Source organism: Ambystoma mexicanum, chromosome 3q, assembly GCF_040938575.1.
Source record: "Ambystoma mexicanum isolate Mex_15411 chromosome 3q, UKY_AmexF1_1, whole genome shotgun sequence".
Classification (NCBI taxonomy): Eukaryota; Metazoa; Chordata; class Amphibia; order Caudata; family Ambystomatidae; genus Ambystoma; species Ambystoma mexicanum.
In genome coordinates, this window is record NC_090926.1 from 966,575,066 (window position 1) to 966,593,188 (window position 18,123).

Sequence of the window (18,123 nt, forward strand, 5' to 3'; positions counted from 1 at the left end):
AGGGTCTGCAAATAGGTCAGATGATTATTCTGCAATAGTCAAAACACCTGCTGACCCGCATGCCTGGATACTTAACAGAGCCCTGATCCCAACTGTACCCGCCGATGTCATCCGGCATCATCGTAGCATCATTCAGCGGAAGCAGGAGCAATTTTGACCAGTTAATGCGAAGCCCCGAGAAGCATCGAAACTACCCCCTCCCTTGTTAGAGAACCCAAATTAGTAGCCGGGTTCTTAAAATACAAGCTCACATCAACTGTGTGCAAGGAAACCAGTTCACTCGCCCCGCCCAGAGCCAATCCCCTCTCTCACAGTGAAATTTCCTGAGCTGGGCCACCAGCAGCTCTATCGCTATCGCAAAGAGGAGAGGCGAGAGCGGCAAATCCTGCCTAGTCCTGTTGGGCCAACGCAAGATTAGCTAACTGCTTACCAAATTGGCCTATCCGAATATTCGCCCCAGCATATAAGAGATGTGCTGCAGCTAAGAAATACTCTGGGATGCCACCTGCCACAGCACCACAATCTAATGGCACCACTCAAAGGTAAACTGCTTTTTCCACATCCAATAGGGCCGCTACCGCCTGTAGGGTTTATCCGGGACAGCATAGCATAGAAAAAGTGCACATTCAACTATGTCTACCTATCATGGACAAACCCGGATTGATCGGGATGAATTATGGTCACTACATATGGAAGCAACCTGTCTGGCAATATCTTTGCTAATAATTTTGTATCCAAGTTGAGTAGCGATATCGGTCTATAAGACGCGCGGTGATGTCGGTCTTTCCCAAGTTTCATTATCAAAGTAACCACTGCCTCGCAGAACATAGGAGGAATCAAGCCAGAGCCCATCACCTCCTGCCACATTCGCAGCATATAACCTGCGACTTTGGTGCCAAACTCCTTATAAAACTCTGCTGTAATACCATTGGTTCCGGGGGCCTTGGCCATAGGCTGTGCCTTTATGGCCACCTGAATATCTCCCTTTGTGAACCGCGCAGCGAGCGCTGCCACAGCCTCTTGACAAAGGTTGGCAAAGAAGCATCCACAAGAACCCTCCCCAAGGAGTCCTCATCCACTGCACTGCATGACGTGTAAAGGTGCTCATAATAAATGCGGAAGGTATGTGGCCCGAGTCAGCCACTACTTGCCCATTCTCAGCACGCATCGCTGCCATATCGGTGTGATCCCCCTCCTGCCTGAGCAATGCGGCTAGGTGCTGCCCAAGCCTCCCAATACTAACAAGCCACAGCCGGCCACTCCTAATACTTAACCTTACGATCCACCTCCATACGGAAACGGTCCAGTGTCCCTTTCAAGAATGCCATAGTACCAGTATCTCTGGTTTCCCCCAAGCTGAAGCTCCAGTTCTTTTATCTCCAATTCCAGCCCCGATACTTGCCGTCGGATTTCCTTCAACGGCCACAATTCCAGCGACATGAACCTGCCCCCAAACCCACCTTAAAGGCCTCTTATATGGTGGCCGTTGAAGCGACAGACCCCAGATTGGCCTCAAAATACGTGATTTTGTCTACCACCTCACTGCAGAACACTATGTCAGACAGCGCTGCAGCCTTAAACCGCCAATAACATCTAGGTACCCCCTCCCGGACCAAATCTATGGACCACAAAACAGGAGAGTGGTCTGACAGCGTCCTTGGGAGCAGAGTGCACTCCACTGTCATGCGCACCTGTGTCGGGCGGCCAGGACATAATCATTGCAGGAGAACATGACGTCTCCCTTCTGCCATCTGGTCATACTGTACTCACATGCGTTAACCTGTATATATGTATATACTCCCTGCTTTTTTTATTATTATTGTGTATATGTTATGTATATATTTCTATTGTCTACAACTAAGTTTCACAAATTCCTGTAACTGCTACGCCTTGCTACCCTAGGGTATTCCGGCGCATTACAAATAATAAACAAACAAACAAACAATTAGAAGGAGTATTCCCTGTCCTCAGGATGTATCCTCCTCCACACATCCAACAACCCTAGATCAGTCATACCTTTAAAAACCATGCGTTGTGTGGGCGAAGGGAGCCGAGCACATCCTGTGGATCTATCTTTAGTCCCATCCAGGACCAAATTGAGGTCCCCTGCCCATATGATTTTGTCATGCGTGTATTTGTAGCAAGTGTTTAGGAGCATCTAATAAAACTCAGGGTCCTCCACATTTGGGCCGTAAACGTTCACAATAGTGATAGGTATGTGAGCCAGGTTACCCGAATATCACAAATCTGCCCATTGGATCCACAACCTTCTCCATTAAGCAGAATTCTAGTGACTTGTGAAACAACAATGACCCCACCGGAATAGGCGGAGAAAGATGTAAAGTACCTGTGGGTCCCCCAAGATCTAGCCACACCCTCATTGGCCACCCCCATCAGATGGGTCACCTGCAACAGGATCAATTTGGCGCCATGCCTCTCGCAATAATTAATAACTTTGCGTACTTTACGTGGGTTAAGCCTGCAAACATTCCAGGTTATAACTCCACAAGCTGCCAGAGCCAAGTAGAAGGGGGGCCAAAAGCGCAGTTGCTCCTGTGTCGCCCACTACCAACAAACTGCACGTACAGCCAGTTACATTCATACCACACACCCCAGAGATATGAATTTTTTTTCAAAAACAACCTCCCCCTCCCCAGTTCCCCATTCCTCCTCACCATCCTATGCAACCCCCAACCTACAACCCCAGTACATCCCCCTCCACCCACACTGCCCATCCCCAAATCACAGTGAAATTTCACACCCCATCCCTCCCCCAACTACCACAAATCAACAAGGGTGATCACCCAGGGGCACCAGACTCCACCACCAACCTGGTTAATATCCTGGATTTCGCCGACGAGTGTGACTACCTGTTTGCAGAGTGAAGATTCGGTTCTGGGGATCTTCCCCTGTTACTACTACAGTGACAATAGTCTTGTGGATTTGTCTCATACTACTATGGCCCAGATTTGAAAAAGGCTTAGCATAGCCGAAACATGTTATCGTTTATGGGCTCTTTTCGCTTTTGAATGTGTGACAATGCAACACAATTAAACAAGCATATATTTGATGGTGCTGAGTCCTGGAATCACTTTTTGCTTTCCATTCCAAAACAAGTAGTTAGCAGTGCCATCCCACCCAGTCGTGGCGCTTTGCAAAACAGAGGTATAGAGCAGGACTGCACGCAGCAGATGCACACCACACAGCACCAGGCCACGCGAGGGCTCCCTCCGCACACCAGAGAACGCTGCTACGAATCCTTAACCCTGGGCAAACAGGACACAGACAGCCTTCAAGTGATCACTGATCCGGATCCCGGGGCTAAACATATTAGGGAGGGTCACTAGCACAACAGTTGCCAGCACCACCTTACCAGCAGTGCCACAGACAAATATAGAGAAGTCCTGTAGGCCTCCATGCAGCACAGGACTTCCCACGTTGAATGAACCCACGCAGTAAGGTGCAGCAGCACAGCAGTGGATCAGCCTCAGAGGGGGTGCAGAAGCTATACCCAGTGACAGCACCAGTATAGCATCCTAGCCAGTCACCACATCATAGCAGGGGTGGGGCACTCCAAGCACCCCCCTACGAGTATGCCTCCAAAAGCCAGCAGCCACCCAGGGATAATGCTACAGAGCCATTCACCACCACTGTGCCCAAAGTATCTTCAATGGGCTGTGCTGCATTCAAGAGTCAGGTGGAGGGGCTCACACAACAACTCATGTGCCTTTGTAACATGCCTGGATGGCTTATTGTGACGCAGATAAAGAATTCTCAAATTGTCTTGACCAACAACTTTATTTATCCCCCTACACCCCCAAACCCCTTTTTAGTACTAAGACGAGGAAGAGGGATGGAACAATGAGGATGACCAGAAGCGCTAAGCAAATGCTACATTCCAGTCTTTGGAAAGTGTTAACTAATGGCGGGAAGTTTAAAACACACACAGCTGAACAGAATACAAGTGAGAGGCAGAGGCTGCAGCAGAATGCAGCTTGGGTAGACACTGGTTGGAACGCCGGAGGCAAGCACATTGTGGAAGGCAGCACAGAGGCTAACGAGAACGGCGTGCAGAGAGACCGGCAAACAGAAGCCCTCTGCTTTATTGCTATAGGCAGCTGGAGCCACCAGAAGCAAAGGAAGATAAAGCAGGAGCCACACGGCTAACAAGACACACCCCGAGTCAGCGAACCAAAGGAGAAGATGACAAAGACACGAGGAACTCCGGATCTGCCCAGTAAACCCTGAGAGAGTGAGTGGGCTACCAGAGCGCTTGAGAGCGAGTGTCGCATGTCATTAACAGTGCGAGAGAGCCCAATTAAAGTAATTGGAGGCATTGATACAAATACGTACAATCTTAAGAAAGGGTTGATGACCCAACTCTTGGAATGAGAGATTGATACAAATACGAACAGTGTTAAGAAAGGTTTGGTGGCCCAATATTTGGAAAAGAGGAGTTGTTACCAATAAGAACTTTGCTGAGAAAAGGTTGGTGACCCAATAACAGAAAAACATTCTTTCTTGGATGAAGGAAAGTGAGTGGAGAACGGAAAAGCCCTGGCAGGATAGTGAACCAGGCAAACAGCGAGTCTGGGACTCTCACATATGTAAGGATATAAAGCCCTGACGGGGGAGTCAACCAGGCACTGTGCGAATCTGGGACCCATACCCAAGAAACAGAATTGTGATATCCTGGCAGGAGAGTAAACCAGGCATGGTGCGAGTCTGGGACCCGCACCCAAGAAATAGTATTGTAATATCCTGGCAGAAGAGGAAGCGTAAGAAGATAAGTAAACCTGAAACCGTGGAACAGTGAGAACGAATGCAAAAAGGGAAGACTCATATAGGCGGTAAGTCATCCGGGATACTGTTGTACACTGAGACATCTGTAATGTTGTAGTGTTTCTATTTACTGATACATATCCTATATTTATCTGTAGGCTTGCCCGAAAGAGAAAGAGAAAGAGAAAGAGAGAGAGAGAGAGAGAGAGAGAGAGAGAGAGAGAGAGAGACCAAATATTGAAATGGCTCTGTAATATGTCAGGGGTTTGTTTCAGAAATTGCATGTAGATGCTGGATCTATGTTAAAGAAAGTTACTAAATTGGAATCACTGGATTGTTTTGTGTCTGAAAATCAAATGAAATGTCAATGTTTGTTACATAAATATGTTTGAACGTCTAAATGTGGTCGGTAAAATGTGTATATAAGAATAGCTTTTAATAATGATCTGTATATGAATAAAATCATATTTTGTCAAAATAATCACAACTTAAGTGGAAATAGATTGAAGCAGTGGTGTGTGACAACGGCCTTGATCATTTTGTTTTGTTAAAGGAGAGTAAACCAGTCACTGAAACAGAACTGAGATATCCTGGCAGGAGTGTAAACCAGGAGTAAGAGAAGTAAATCTGAAACCGTGGAACAGTGAGGACTAATACAAAAAGGGAGACCCATACCTCTTTTAAGGATCAGTAATAAAGTCGCAATACCCTGGCACGAGAGTACAACCGGGGTAAAACGAGGAACAGTTTATGGAAAAGGGAAGAACCATAGTCCTTTCAGATTAATTGAGATACAGAGTGGGATAAACTCAATATTTATAAGAAATGTGCATTTCAAGGAGTCTTCCTCCTTGAACTGTTATAAAGTGACATTCAAACTACCAAAAGAAATCATGGGGAAGGGAAGACCCCTTTCCTAGTGGAATTTTATTTCTTTGTTTTCGACACCTTAGTACTTTATGTTTTGAACTCTGAAAGTAAGCTACAAGTACCTATCTTAAAGATATCCCTTTTTTACACCTTCTATTGAGTTAAGTGTGTAGGGGTCTGTTAGGTAAAATTTCACTTACTGCTATTTTACCTCTATATTTGTGGACCCCCCAACCTTTTGCTTTTGTTTCAGCTCCTGTCCTGACTTTCTGCCAGTGAAGCAAAGCCTTCAGTTGCACTCCACTGGGCTTTCACTCTTCGTTATGGGGAAACTCACTTGTCCTTCAGACAGTCAGTACTGAGAAACTTTGTTTCTCTTATTCTCATGACTTTGTTGCCACTTTTGGCTAGTATATTTCTGTGTGCAAAGTACATTACTGTACTGCCTAGGGTCCTTGCGTTTTCGGCCCCTTACAGGTTATTTGATAACTGAACAATGTGCCTAGGCGTATACTTGTGACAGCAGAAGCTTTTTTGTGTATTTTTATTAACTTTTACAGAGCCATACCGTGCTTACTGCGTGTGGCTTATTACTGTGGCTAGTGTCTATAATGACCATGCCACAAGGTCTTTTGTCTTCTCCTTTGGCCATTTTGTCTGTTGGCCTTCCTCCTGGTCTTTGTGACCCTGGGAGTCCTTATTTTGGCATGCATTCCCCCCGAAAGCTTGTGCTTTTCACTGGTTAATGCATGCTTCATGTGTGGGTACTATGAGAAACCTGGAGGTGTCTTCCTAGCTAGTCCACGGGGATCTTTCATCCATGTGGCCAGGACACGGCCATTGCTATTGGATCCAGCTCCTGGGGGTGAACCAGTGAGGGAGAATCACCTGGATGGGGGGGGGGGGTCCTTGGAGAGTGGGACACCGACAGGGGAGACACAGTATCCCCCTTCTTTCAACACCTTTTCCCCATCCTACAACTTAGGATATTCCAAAACACTGCCTCTCCCCTTTTCCCACACAAACACTTTCGCACAACACGAAAGACAATGAACTAAGACCAGAGCCGTTTACCTGACATGTCCCAATACAAGGGTCAGACAGTTGACCAGAATCACACACACCTGACGGCCCTTTCCCTTCCCCACGGGAATAAAAGGTGGAAAACGAGAGCACAGGACGATGAAAGCAGAACGTATGACGTGAGAGCCAACTCAGGGATGTGGTTGGAAGATCGAAGCTGAAATCTTTGTGGGAGAAAAGACCAAAAGTTATTTTTCTGAAAATAACTTTCGGTCTTCTCTCCCCTGAACATTTCAGACTTTGCCCTTGCCCCCACCCCCTTACTTACCTATGGGCAGCACACATTGTGTGCTGCCGCCGCCAACATCTTTCTGCAACGCCGGTTCCTTTCACTTGCGTGCTTGGGAACCGGCACTGCAGGGTTTGCTTTTCTTTTATTTTTTCGTTATTCAGTCGGGAGCAAGGGACACCCCCACAAAACCCGCTCACGTTCCAGTGAAGAAGAGTGTGGGGGACATTCCGGTAGCCCCTGCTGCGCTTCTTCACTGTAATGTTTTTCATGGCATATTTGTTTGGATTTTTTAGGCTATACGAGATCTTCGTATATCCTAAATTCGGACAAATATGACATACAGGTTTTGTTTTCTCTGTCTTTTTTAATGATTCCCTAACTGAGCATGGCAATTCAAGAGGAGGAGAAAGACGGCGTATACCGAGGGGGTGACAAGGAGAGAAGCTACCTTCGCCCTTTCCGACCAAAGCTCGTGAATCCTCCACAGAAGGAATTATAAGACCGCAAACAATGACCGGCGTGTGTTGCAGCAGATGTTTATGGTACACAAGACTCTCCTCCGCTGATATCCAAGCCGGTGAGAGACGCTGTTCTCAGTGGTCCAACCTTTACTCAGAGAAAGAAAGCCAAGCGGTACATCACAGCCAGTGAGCCGAGCCGATAAGAATGAGGAGTAGCCAAAGGCTACTTTGTACTTTCAAAAGGTTTAAAAGAAACTACTGATGAAAAAGTGGGAAAACCGGCAACAGGGGAGTTCGGCACCACGTGGGTGCTCAGGCAGGAAACTCTGGGTGATTACCCAATGGTAGAATCTACCTTAACCAGAAGCCCTTGGGAAAAGGCGAAAAGAGGTCAAGGTGATCATACAGGGGTCTTGTAAAATCCTCTTTACTGTCGAAAGTCTTTGACCGACAGATGATTGCGTCACTAAGGGAAATGAATCCTGCTTGGTGAAATGAGCGCACGAACAGTGTGTTGTAAAAGTTGGCCAGAGTGAACTTGGCAGAGGGAAGCCGACAAAAAGGGGCGAAGCCTGAAGAATTGTTTGAAAAGCATTAAGACTTGTGAAAGTAAGAAAAGCCACAGTAAACCTGAAGAAGGGAGGCTGACGTCTGAAAGTGGTCTGAGCCTGAAAGAGGGAGATCCAGGGATGGAAGGTGATCACCAAAAGTTCATTGGAAAAGGAACTGTTTAGTTGATTTGTTGAATACAGTTTTGTGAAGGGTCTACGCCCGGAAGAGGAAGACCCAGGGGTGAAGCTATCACCCAAAGTATACGTGGAACTGAACCATGTGCTTGTTTGTTGGATAAACCAGGCTTCAAAGGAAAGAGACCTTTTATTGAAAAGAGACTTGGCAATCGAAGAACCCGATACCTGATACGGAACTGTCAGCTCGGGCTTGGAAAGCTCGAGCATGTGCTGTGCTCAGGAGATACACTTTGTCCTGTGCTCAAAACGTGGGGCAGGGAGGCCCCTGGCAATCACATCCTGACTTATTTGTGAACACTTCTTTCTTTATTGAAAAACCTAAGATGGTATGATATGGCATTTATAAAATGCCTATACACAAGTGTTTCAATCCCACACTCTCTGTATTTAGTTGTAAGAAATTGGCAATCGTTTATTTGTGTAGGCTTTTTTATTTTGACAACGCCACCCTTTTTCATTTGATGATCGAAGCTTGCTCCCATCTTCGATTTAGGTTTGGGTTGGGCGTTTTTCCACCCTGCATTTATAGTTCAATAAAAACCCTTGGACTGTGATCACTTGTGTGTCTTTACTGTTGCCACCATGAGTTCCTTACAGTACCCAAAAAGTGGGCTGGGACTGTCTGGTACCAATCCACGCTACTGGTGCCAGGATGTCTGTTGTGCACAAGAGCATGAGAGCCACAGTGGTCCCTGATTGGAACACTTCTAGCGTACATGAGTGGGGGAGATCTCCTCCTTGGCCAGCTGGGTGGAGCACTCCCTGGACTTTGGGACATTAGTAGGAGGCCTGGAGAGGCCTTGGGACATGGAGCCAAGTATCCAGAGAAGCGAAGCAGACCCAAGGACTATCCGGAACGCGCAAAGAAGGTTTGACATCCTGAGCCTACTGTTGCCCCGGTAGACCCCTGCTTTGCGCTCGATCTTTGAAGGCCTGCAAAGGTTTGTCAACCCCTTGGAGTGGTGGGACCAATCAGTCTCAACTCCTCCTTGTTACCTGCCAAATGAGCCTTGGCTGAAGTGTCCTTGGGCCCTCCAGTGGACTGACCAGCTTGTATCTTGGCACCTGTGTTGGAGTGTTGCTACATCAAGGTTTTCCTCCAGCTTTGGGGAACTCCTAGTTTGCACTGCAAAGCATCTTCCTGTCGATCCAGCTGCTTTGGGCCGCGAGAGAGGAGCGCACGTCAGACCGGGAGACTTTGGTGACCCTGCATCACTATGCGACAGTGGCGATCGCTGCTGGTGAATTTCACACTTTTCTTCAAGTGTTCTGAGACCAGTGCATTGGTGCTTTCTTTGTCCTGCATTTGTGATGAAAGATCCAGCTCCAGTTGTACACCGGACCCACATTTGCACCTGGAGCGCCTGTGCACTTTGAAGCTTAACCAAGGAGGGTCTTTCATACTCCAGGCGACCATCTCCAAGCCTGCCAAGTTTTGACCCAGAGTGAGCTATGGGCGGTGAATAATCATACCACTTACCAGTGGCCCCTATTTCATCCAATCCGTTTTTTACAGTGGTCCTTGCCTTGGCTTGGGTGCCTCTTGCTTCCTAAAGTCATCTGAAAGTTGGGGACAGCTTTGTTCTCCGCAGAAGATCCTCCTCGGACTGCCGGAACCGAATTTCCACACTCCAGAATCTCTTGCTAACTTTTCTTTCCCATTGAATATTGTCCTTTATAAGCTTTACGCACACACAGAGAGCTTTTACGCACAGACTTGACCCACAAGGCTCCAATCTTCCTAGGGCTGGACTTTTTAAGTTAGGGAAATGTATCTCTGGAGTTGGCCGATGTATTAAAGTTTGTTTGCTTTCCCTCCTGACAGGTTTTGGCAGGAAACGGCACTTTACTGCATTTTGCATTTACTGAAAAGGGACTGTACATATATTTTACATTAGTGTGTGTTTAAGTAGTAGTATTACTGTGTTCTTCATTATTCACTTGTGTTTGTTCTGTGCCTAATAAAGTGTATATTTTTAATATACTACCGTCTAAGGGCAATTCTTGTCATTCTACTGTATGTGCTCATCGAAGACCTCAGATCACCCCCACTACCCCTGAGGCTTAGCCTTGACTGCTCTACAAGCTACCTTGAATTGTCCTGGCTAACTTTGCAGAAGTGTCCCCTGTTAACAAGGGTGACCTCCTAAACATCTGTTCACCAGAGCAGAGATTAGAAATCCATTCTAATGGGATAAATTTAGGATTTTGGACCTAGGATGGAGGATGCTCTTTTGCTTAACATCCTGACATAGACATTCCTTAGTTTTGTTGAGGCAGGGATCCCCCTCCTAGGATTAGGTAGGATTTCACCAAATCCCCTTATTATTTTGTGATAAATAAAAGTTATAATCAACACATAACATGCCACTGTGTCCGATTCGTACTCTTGATCCCTTACATTACCCAAGTGAATGTAGATTACCCCTGCTATCTGCGCACGGAGTATTAATTCTATTAAAGACTAGGAGGCGAGCATTATGCTTCAACAGTTTCAACAAACTCAAAAAACCATAACACTGAAAACAGTCTGAACAGACTTTTTTCCTTTTTGAAATACAATCCCCATAGTCTCTGTAGTCCATCTCCTTCCATGCTCAGCTACGACCACATCCTGTCCCTGAGCTCCTCCTCTCTTTTACTCGCTCTGCCAGCCTTACTGATAACTCCACACTAAGTCCTGCAACTGGCAACAACTTGAATCACTCCAACGAATGTCGAACTTCCTCGACTCTGGTGACTATCTCCTCTAGTCTCCTACTTCAAATGTTCTTCTGCTCCTCTCCTAGGAATAAGGAAATCCGAAAAATCAGGGTGGTGTCCATGTATTGACGATCACATCTTAATATTATCACATACAGTTATCCAATATTATGCTCAATACATATTTCAGGTGGGATTTAATGCTCGCCTCCTAGTCTTTAATAGAATTAATACTCCCTGTGCAGATAGCAGGGCCCAGGAAATATGGCTTGGATCGAGGCCGCGAGCAGCCCCACAATCCTTGCTAACGTTCGGAGGGATACTACCTCTCGCTAGAGGCACCCTCTTAATTCTCTCTTGATATTGCGAATCTTCTGGGCTGGAAGCTCGAGCGTCGCTTTCCTGGTGTCTAGGACGAAGCCCAGAAAGTCCAGTCTTTGCGCCGGCTCGGTGTCCGATTTCTCTACGTTCACTAGAAATCCTAGAGAAAAAAGCAGGTCATGGACCCATTTTGTCTGGTACCTGAGGGACTCGATCTTCGGCTAGAAGCAGAAGGTCGTCTAGGTAGATGATCAATCTTATCCCTTTCTCTCTTATCGCTGCCGCTACCAGCTTCATCACCTTGGTAAAGGCCCAAGGCGCCGAGGCAAGCTCGAAGGGCATGGTCTTGAATTGCCACAGCTGCCCATTCCAGCGAAAAGCTAGGAAAGCCCCGAATTCTTCCACTACTGGAATTGTCAGGTAGGCATCCTCCAGATCCAATCTTGTCAGCCAATCTTTCTCCCTGAGCGAGTCCCAGAGCTGATGGATGCCTTCCATCTTGAAATGTCGGTAGATTATCCAACCGTTCAGCTCTTTTAAGTTTATAACTGGCCGCACTTTCTCCTTTCTGTGCACCAGAAACATATTGCTTATAAATCTGGGCGCTCTCGGGCACCTTTCTATGGCGTTCTTCGCCGCTAGGAGACTTAGCTCCTGGTCTAGAAGCTTCTATTCTGCGCGCCCTAGCCGCTGCTGGTGGGGCCTGTGCCCTTGAACGGGCGGTTGTACGAACTCTAGGCGCATACCCACAATCGTCTGCAACACCCAGGCGTCGCTGGAAAGCTTGCGCCAATTTCTCAAGAATCTGCCAGTTCTCCCCCCTACTGGGGGATAATGCGCCACTCTCACCTTGCGTGAATCCTTGTCCCCGACCTGATCCTCTTCCTCTGCGACCTCTTGGGAAGCGTTCTCTGGATGGGAAGAAGGAGTCCTGCTGCCTGTTCTCCCAGTATTGGGCTCTGGGGTTCTGGGACCTTCTTCCGCTTCGGTTGCGACCTGTCGAGCAGCCCCTGTAGCGACTGGTCCCTCCAAAAACTCGGTTTGGAAAAATCTTCCCGATGGAGGCCTGGGCCTTCTCCAATGACGTGTAGGTGCCCACAAAGCGTCCCATCTCCTTGCCGAAAGTCTCTCCAAAGAGTAGTCCCTGGGCCGCCTCGCCGGCTTCGTAAGATGCTAAATCGCTACGCTTCTCGTCTATTTTCAACAATAGACCTCTCCGGCGTTCCGAAGCGATGGCGCAGTTCGCATTTCCTAACAGGCAAACTGCTCTCTGTGCCCAACCCGCTAGGGCGTCGGGGTCCACCTCTTCCCTGGTGTCTCTGGCTCTCTCCGCCAGATCCATGTTCTATGCGAGGGGCCCGGCCAGATCTAGCACTTTTTCCTGGCAACTCCTCGAAGATCTATCAATACCCTTACGGGGGTCCTTGCTTGTCTTTGAAACGAAAGTCAGCATTTTGGGATCTAACTCCGGGGTCTCTGCCACTTTCCCTGGCAGGTCTGGTCTCGGGCATTCAGCTCGAAGTCTCTGGCGGACCTGTTTGTCCAGTGCCTTCCTTAATCTTTTGGTGATATACTGGGCCACTCTTGGCGAGGGCTGCCAGTCCGAGGACCTCGGGTTTCGGATGCTGTCCGGATCGAACATACCTTCCTCCTCTTCTTCAAGGTGTTTCTCTTTGCGGAGTCTCTTTCCTCTGCTGGGTTTGCATTCCACCTCTTCTCTCAATTCCTCCTCTTGCGAGAGAGGTGCTCCGTCCTCCGGCTCCTCTTCCTTCCTGGGTTCTCCTCTCCTTCATATTCTTCCCCTGGAGTGGGGGTCGTGAGGTCTGGCACTGTCTGGCGCCGCAAATATGCTTCACAGAGCTTTGCAAAGGCGTCAACGACCTCTGGGGCTTTTCTTCCGCCCCTTTCAACGGGCCCTGGGGGTCTAGAGGAGTTTTCCTCTTTCGGGCCGTGATACTCCCCAATGACCCTGTCTCAGAGGGTTCTGTGGGCGTGCGATCAGTCCGTCTGGTGCTTTCTACCGGCTGCTGTAGCATCGCTTCCTTGCACTCCAGTCTGTCCTGCAGGGGCTTAACCCCTAATGCCACTGCATCTATCAGCGAGTTACCCAGCACCTCCTTGAAGCTGGCAGCTAGATCTGAGGGCTGCTCTTCTTCGCTCCACTCAAATTCTGACATCCTGAGTGAGTGCTGTGTGCCTCAAATACCAATAAAGGTGTCTCTGCACGCCCCTTTCAGTGTAGATGCTACTGAGGAACTGAGGCTGTGTCACTCCTCTTTCTATTCCTCTCCAATAATCATGTAACCAAAGACAACATTTTTTTTCTTTTTTTTATATTGGCTGCACCAAACTCTTTTCTTTTCCCAGGTTGCCTGGTACAGGCGTGTCTGCATGGGCCTCTCAGCTATGGGCACCGTGTAATCAGGAATCACAGGGACTCTCTCCATCCCCAGCGGCTTACAGCACTTGGCGTGCCGTCGCTCAACTCTCCTGGCGGGCGCGAGTTGCAAGGAGCTCCGCAACGGAGTATCGGGTGAAAGTACCCGAATTCGCTATGTCCGTAGCTTATTTATTAGTTACCACTGGGCCCGGCTTCAATCTTGCTCTGCTCCGCGAGCTGGCAAGCGGCCCCTCCTTCCCAAAGGAGGGAGCCGGGGCTCCTGTTACTTTCGGCGCGCCAGCCTCCACCTGCCCGAGGGAGGGGGCTGCTTCGGGCGCTGCGCGGCGCTGCTGTCCTGATTCTCTGGCTCCTCCGCGCTCAAGGAGACGCCGGAGGCTCCCTGCTGGTGCGACTCTCCGAGTCGCTATAATCTCTCCGGCGTCGGTACTCCCCCTAGCGTGCCGGTCATATGGCACGGGGTGACTGCGCTGTGAGAGGTCCCCGCCGAAAAGGCAGCTCCAAGACACAAACGCTAACGAAAGCAAAACGTCCCACTCTATAAATACAAACGCGAATTCCTAACGCCGCTCCAACTCCATGTAATGCGTTGAAAACAACACCTAGATCTACTAATAACGTATATCCTGAGCCATATATCTCAGATCAAACAAGCTGTCTACCCCTACGCAATGCTGACTTTTAGGAATCACATTACAGTAGGGAGATGTACAAAAACAGTACTTATCTGCATGAAGAGCAGTAAAAGAAGAGGAGGAGCTCAGGGACAGGATGTGGTCATAGATGAGCATGGAAGGAGATGGACTACAGAGACTATGGGGATTGTAGTTCAAAAAGGAGAAAAGTCTGTTCATACTATTTTCAGTGTTATGGTTTTTTGAGTTTGTTGAAACTGCTGAAGAGTGGTAAATTAAAGAAGTTGAAGCATAATGCTCGCCTCCAGTCTTGTCATAGAATGACAGTGGTGCCCCCTGCTTGCAGACTGGAATACTGCAGGTATTGTTTCTTTCTGTACTGTTGTTCATACTTTTGACAGTCTGAAAGCAGGGATCTTCTTGTAGAAAATGCCAATGTCCTAAATAATTTTCAATTCCTGTTTACAACACTTTACATAGCATTCTGGAAAATTGTTATGGCTATTAAAACATCCTTAATAGAATTCAATCTAGGAACATGATTTTAAAACATTCTGCACCAGCACAAATATGTTTTGTCAAGTTGACATCAACTTCATAAGAGGTTATTAATTTCTTTTACGAAATTGAATTTAAATTGCATGCGAGGCTGCTCATGATAGCGTGTCATACTCAATTATTTGTATTATTTATACTAGTTTGTGGCTTAATAGTGCCATAAAATCATTCAGCTGCGCAAATAAACATCTGTATTCTTTGGAAGATGCTTTGACAGGAGATGTGGTTTCTAAGCTTATCAGGGGTCTCTTGTGTTCTCCTTTGCAGCTTGGAGCAGATACTACACCAAGTACATCAACGTAAAGCGAGGGGGCGTTGGCAGCATCACCATGCTACTGGCTGGATACTGCGCCCTCAGCTACGCATGGAATTACCAGCCCATTCGGAAGAATTATTCTGCTCCTCATTCATGACGCCATGTGGATTTGATGGTGCTCCTCCCGGGTTTATGCAGTAGTAATATTCTACCATAAATATATCCTTAACATGAAAATCCTTGTTCAGTCCCTTATTAGTTGGCTCTTATGACCTTTTCAGGCACCACAGAATATTGCTTTTTATAGTGTTTCCTTTTTAAATATTCGTTTTAACAGAGAAATGATGATGCCTCATAACTACTTGGATTTTCGCATCCAGTCCAGGTTTTCTTTGGCACCTGATACTCAAAGTCCAGTGTGTAAAAGAGGAAACAAATACTGCAATTGTCAAAATGAAAGGGAGAAAAAAAGAACGACTTTGAACTACTCACATGGGGCAACTGGTTATATCTGCTGGGGATTTTACTTGGTCGTATCACAAATGCCTCCCGACAGCAGAAGAGCGGGGGTCGTGGGAGAACAGTGCAGTGGCAAGATAAGAGTTTGCAAGATATTTTGTGGGGAGGCCATGTTTATATAAATCCTTGAGAAAACTATTTGCAATGTACAGACAAGAGTAAAAATGATATCAATGATGCAGATAAAGAAATCTCTCTTCACTCTAGGCACACTTATTTTGTTTTGAAAAACAGAATATGTCCTTCCGAAAAGTTTTCTGAACTCTTTTTATATTCAGAAAATCGAAGCAGTTGTACTCTTTAATTAGATTTAATATAGCAACTTCTTTCAACAAATACGCTTGCTTTATATTATGGATATGCAAAGGAATTCTGCACCAAAACAGTAGTCCCAAGGTCAAGATTAGAGTATTATTGTAAACAATTAACAGAAGGTAGTCTCATATCATGGGTGTTAAATCACAAAATATACCAAGGTTTAACAGGAATTTCGTAGTGTACTAAAGCTATGAGGACATTTAGGGTTATCAAGACTACTTAACAACAACGCCGGCCTGTGTGTGACTGAATTTCTAGCACAGTACTCCTCAGACAGGGCAGCCTCACAGTTCAGTAACCCTGGAAACATTGGGGAAAAAACTGTGCACTTAAACAGATGGAAGCCAATGGTGTAAAGAACATTGGAACAAACGGCAGGCATCCCATGGAGAAAACAGAGAAAGGTACAGCTCGGGGATGAAGTAAACGGATAGGTTTTATGGAAACCCCTACCTTCCACTGCTTTAGAAAATTATTTACGATATACATTTTTTTAATATTCCTGAAGTAGGGGTCTTTGATACCCTGAAAAGTGTTGAATGACATTTGCTCTAATGTAGTTCATTATGTGGGATATACTTTTGGAAATTGATAATCTGTTTTGCTGAATTACTAATTTCGAATATCTCGAACCTGAGGCAGGAGTTTTTCCTGAAATAATTCATGAAATATGCACCAAGAGCATTGTTTGTTTTTTTTTACAATTATGAATACATTCTAAAAACGAGTCTGAAGGACTCGATGCTTTAAAATGTTTGACCTGTGCTATTAGAGTTTATTCCTTGTTGCATTGCTGGTGTCCTTGAAAGGAGAAGGGACTGGACAGTGAGCTTGTTCTCGGGAGGATAGACTGGCCATAGACAGGTGGTCCAGTTATCTCAATTTCTAACTATAGATGTATTTACTTTGCTTACAAATTGCATTCTGGAAGCTCACCTTGCCGAATATCTATCATCCATTGACGTGGACAATGAATATTGACACTAAGAAGGAGGCGTTCTCTGCAACCACCACAAACGCTGTGGGTCTCGGCGAAACACAAGGGTGCCTACTACAAAATCCCCCCACTTTTAGATCAAGTGTGAGCTGGAGTAGCACTGGACAGGTGTTTCCCTAGATCTGACGGATTTTTTATGCAAACCTGGGGGGTGGTCCTGCATTAGAAAGTGGCATGCCCCCATGACATGGGCACAGTCTGCTGGTGTTGAGGGGAGACTTCTGCTGGTGGCCTTCTCCCCATTTTGAGGATCCTTGCCCAAAATCACTGGGCATTTGTAATTAGTGATAGCATATTGGAGGTAGCTTCAACTACCACAGTGTTACTCAATGGGTCCATCCACGGTATAAACACTGTAAACAAATGATTGCCCATTAGCCTGGCTAGTCACTATCAATTTATTTTTTAGGAATAACTGTTTTAAGCCCTCCTGGGCTATCTATACGTGACCAATGGTTTGCATACAGATCTCTGTAGCATAATTATTAACTCAATTATGGTCTTAAAACCTCAGGCCCTGATTCACGTAAATATGTGCGTGTAAAACGGGGATTTGCGTGCCATTCTGCCTGCAAATCCCTGTTTCAAGAATTGGGATTTGCAGGCAGAATGGCACGCAACTCCCCTTTTTACACACAAATAATTGCATGAATCAGGTCCTTGGACTGTACAGCATAAAACATCACACTTAATTTGCATTATTTACATCCTCAACATTATCATCTGGGACGAGGCCAGAAAGGAAAGTGTCTTGTTATAGAACCATGGACAGCCAGTCCATTTCAAAATCTGCAAACCTAACATAATAACATTTCTTTCATCATAGGATGTTTTTCCTCTCCTGAATCTTCTTTGTGACTTTTACTTTACTGCATCTACCATCCGTGGAGTGAAACAATTGGCACGAGGAAGTGCTCAGTCAGCCGTGCAAATGCAATGTACGATTGTGAAAGACAGGTCCGCACAACTCCCACACTACGGGCAGTAGAATTGCTTTCAAATGTATTGTCGCTGCATGGCGAAAAAATAGGAATCTGCTATTGGCAGATTTCACTTCCAGTATTGCTATTCTTTAAATCCATCAAGATGCCTGCAAAAGAAGTAGTGTCTGTGCCTCAAAGTTCTGAACTGTAATTGAACATCATACCCCTTTGTTCTTGTCTGATGCCCACATCTCTCAATTTTGTCTCACAAATGAAGAAGGTAACCACTGGAGAAAATATCACCGTTGATGGTTGCTG

The 18,123-nt window shown here is 46.4% G+C and overlaps 1 protein-coding gene across 1 annotated transcript in view; it reads left to right on the plus strand.

The window, feature by feature from the left end:
* The window catches only part of MTNAP1 (mitochondrial nucleoid associated protein 1), a 293,250-nt gene extending 277,965 nt beyond the window's left edge, over nucleotides 1-15,285 (plus strand). The window contains exon 4 of the mRNA XM_069655105.1: nucleotides 15,060-15,285. Coding sequence (XP_069511206.1) covers nucleotides 15,060-15,205 — 146 coding nt within the window. The 3' untranslated portion in view covers nucleotides 15,206-15,285. The remainder of the gene's footprint in view (nucleotides 1-15,059) is intronic.
* The last annotated feature ends 2,838 nt before the right edge of the window (nucleotides 15,286-18,123 follow it).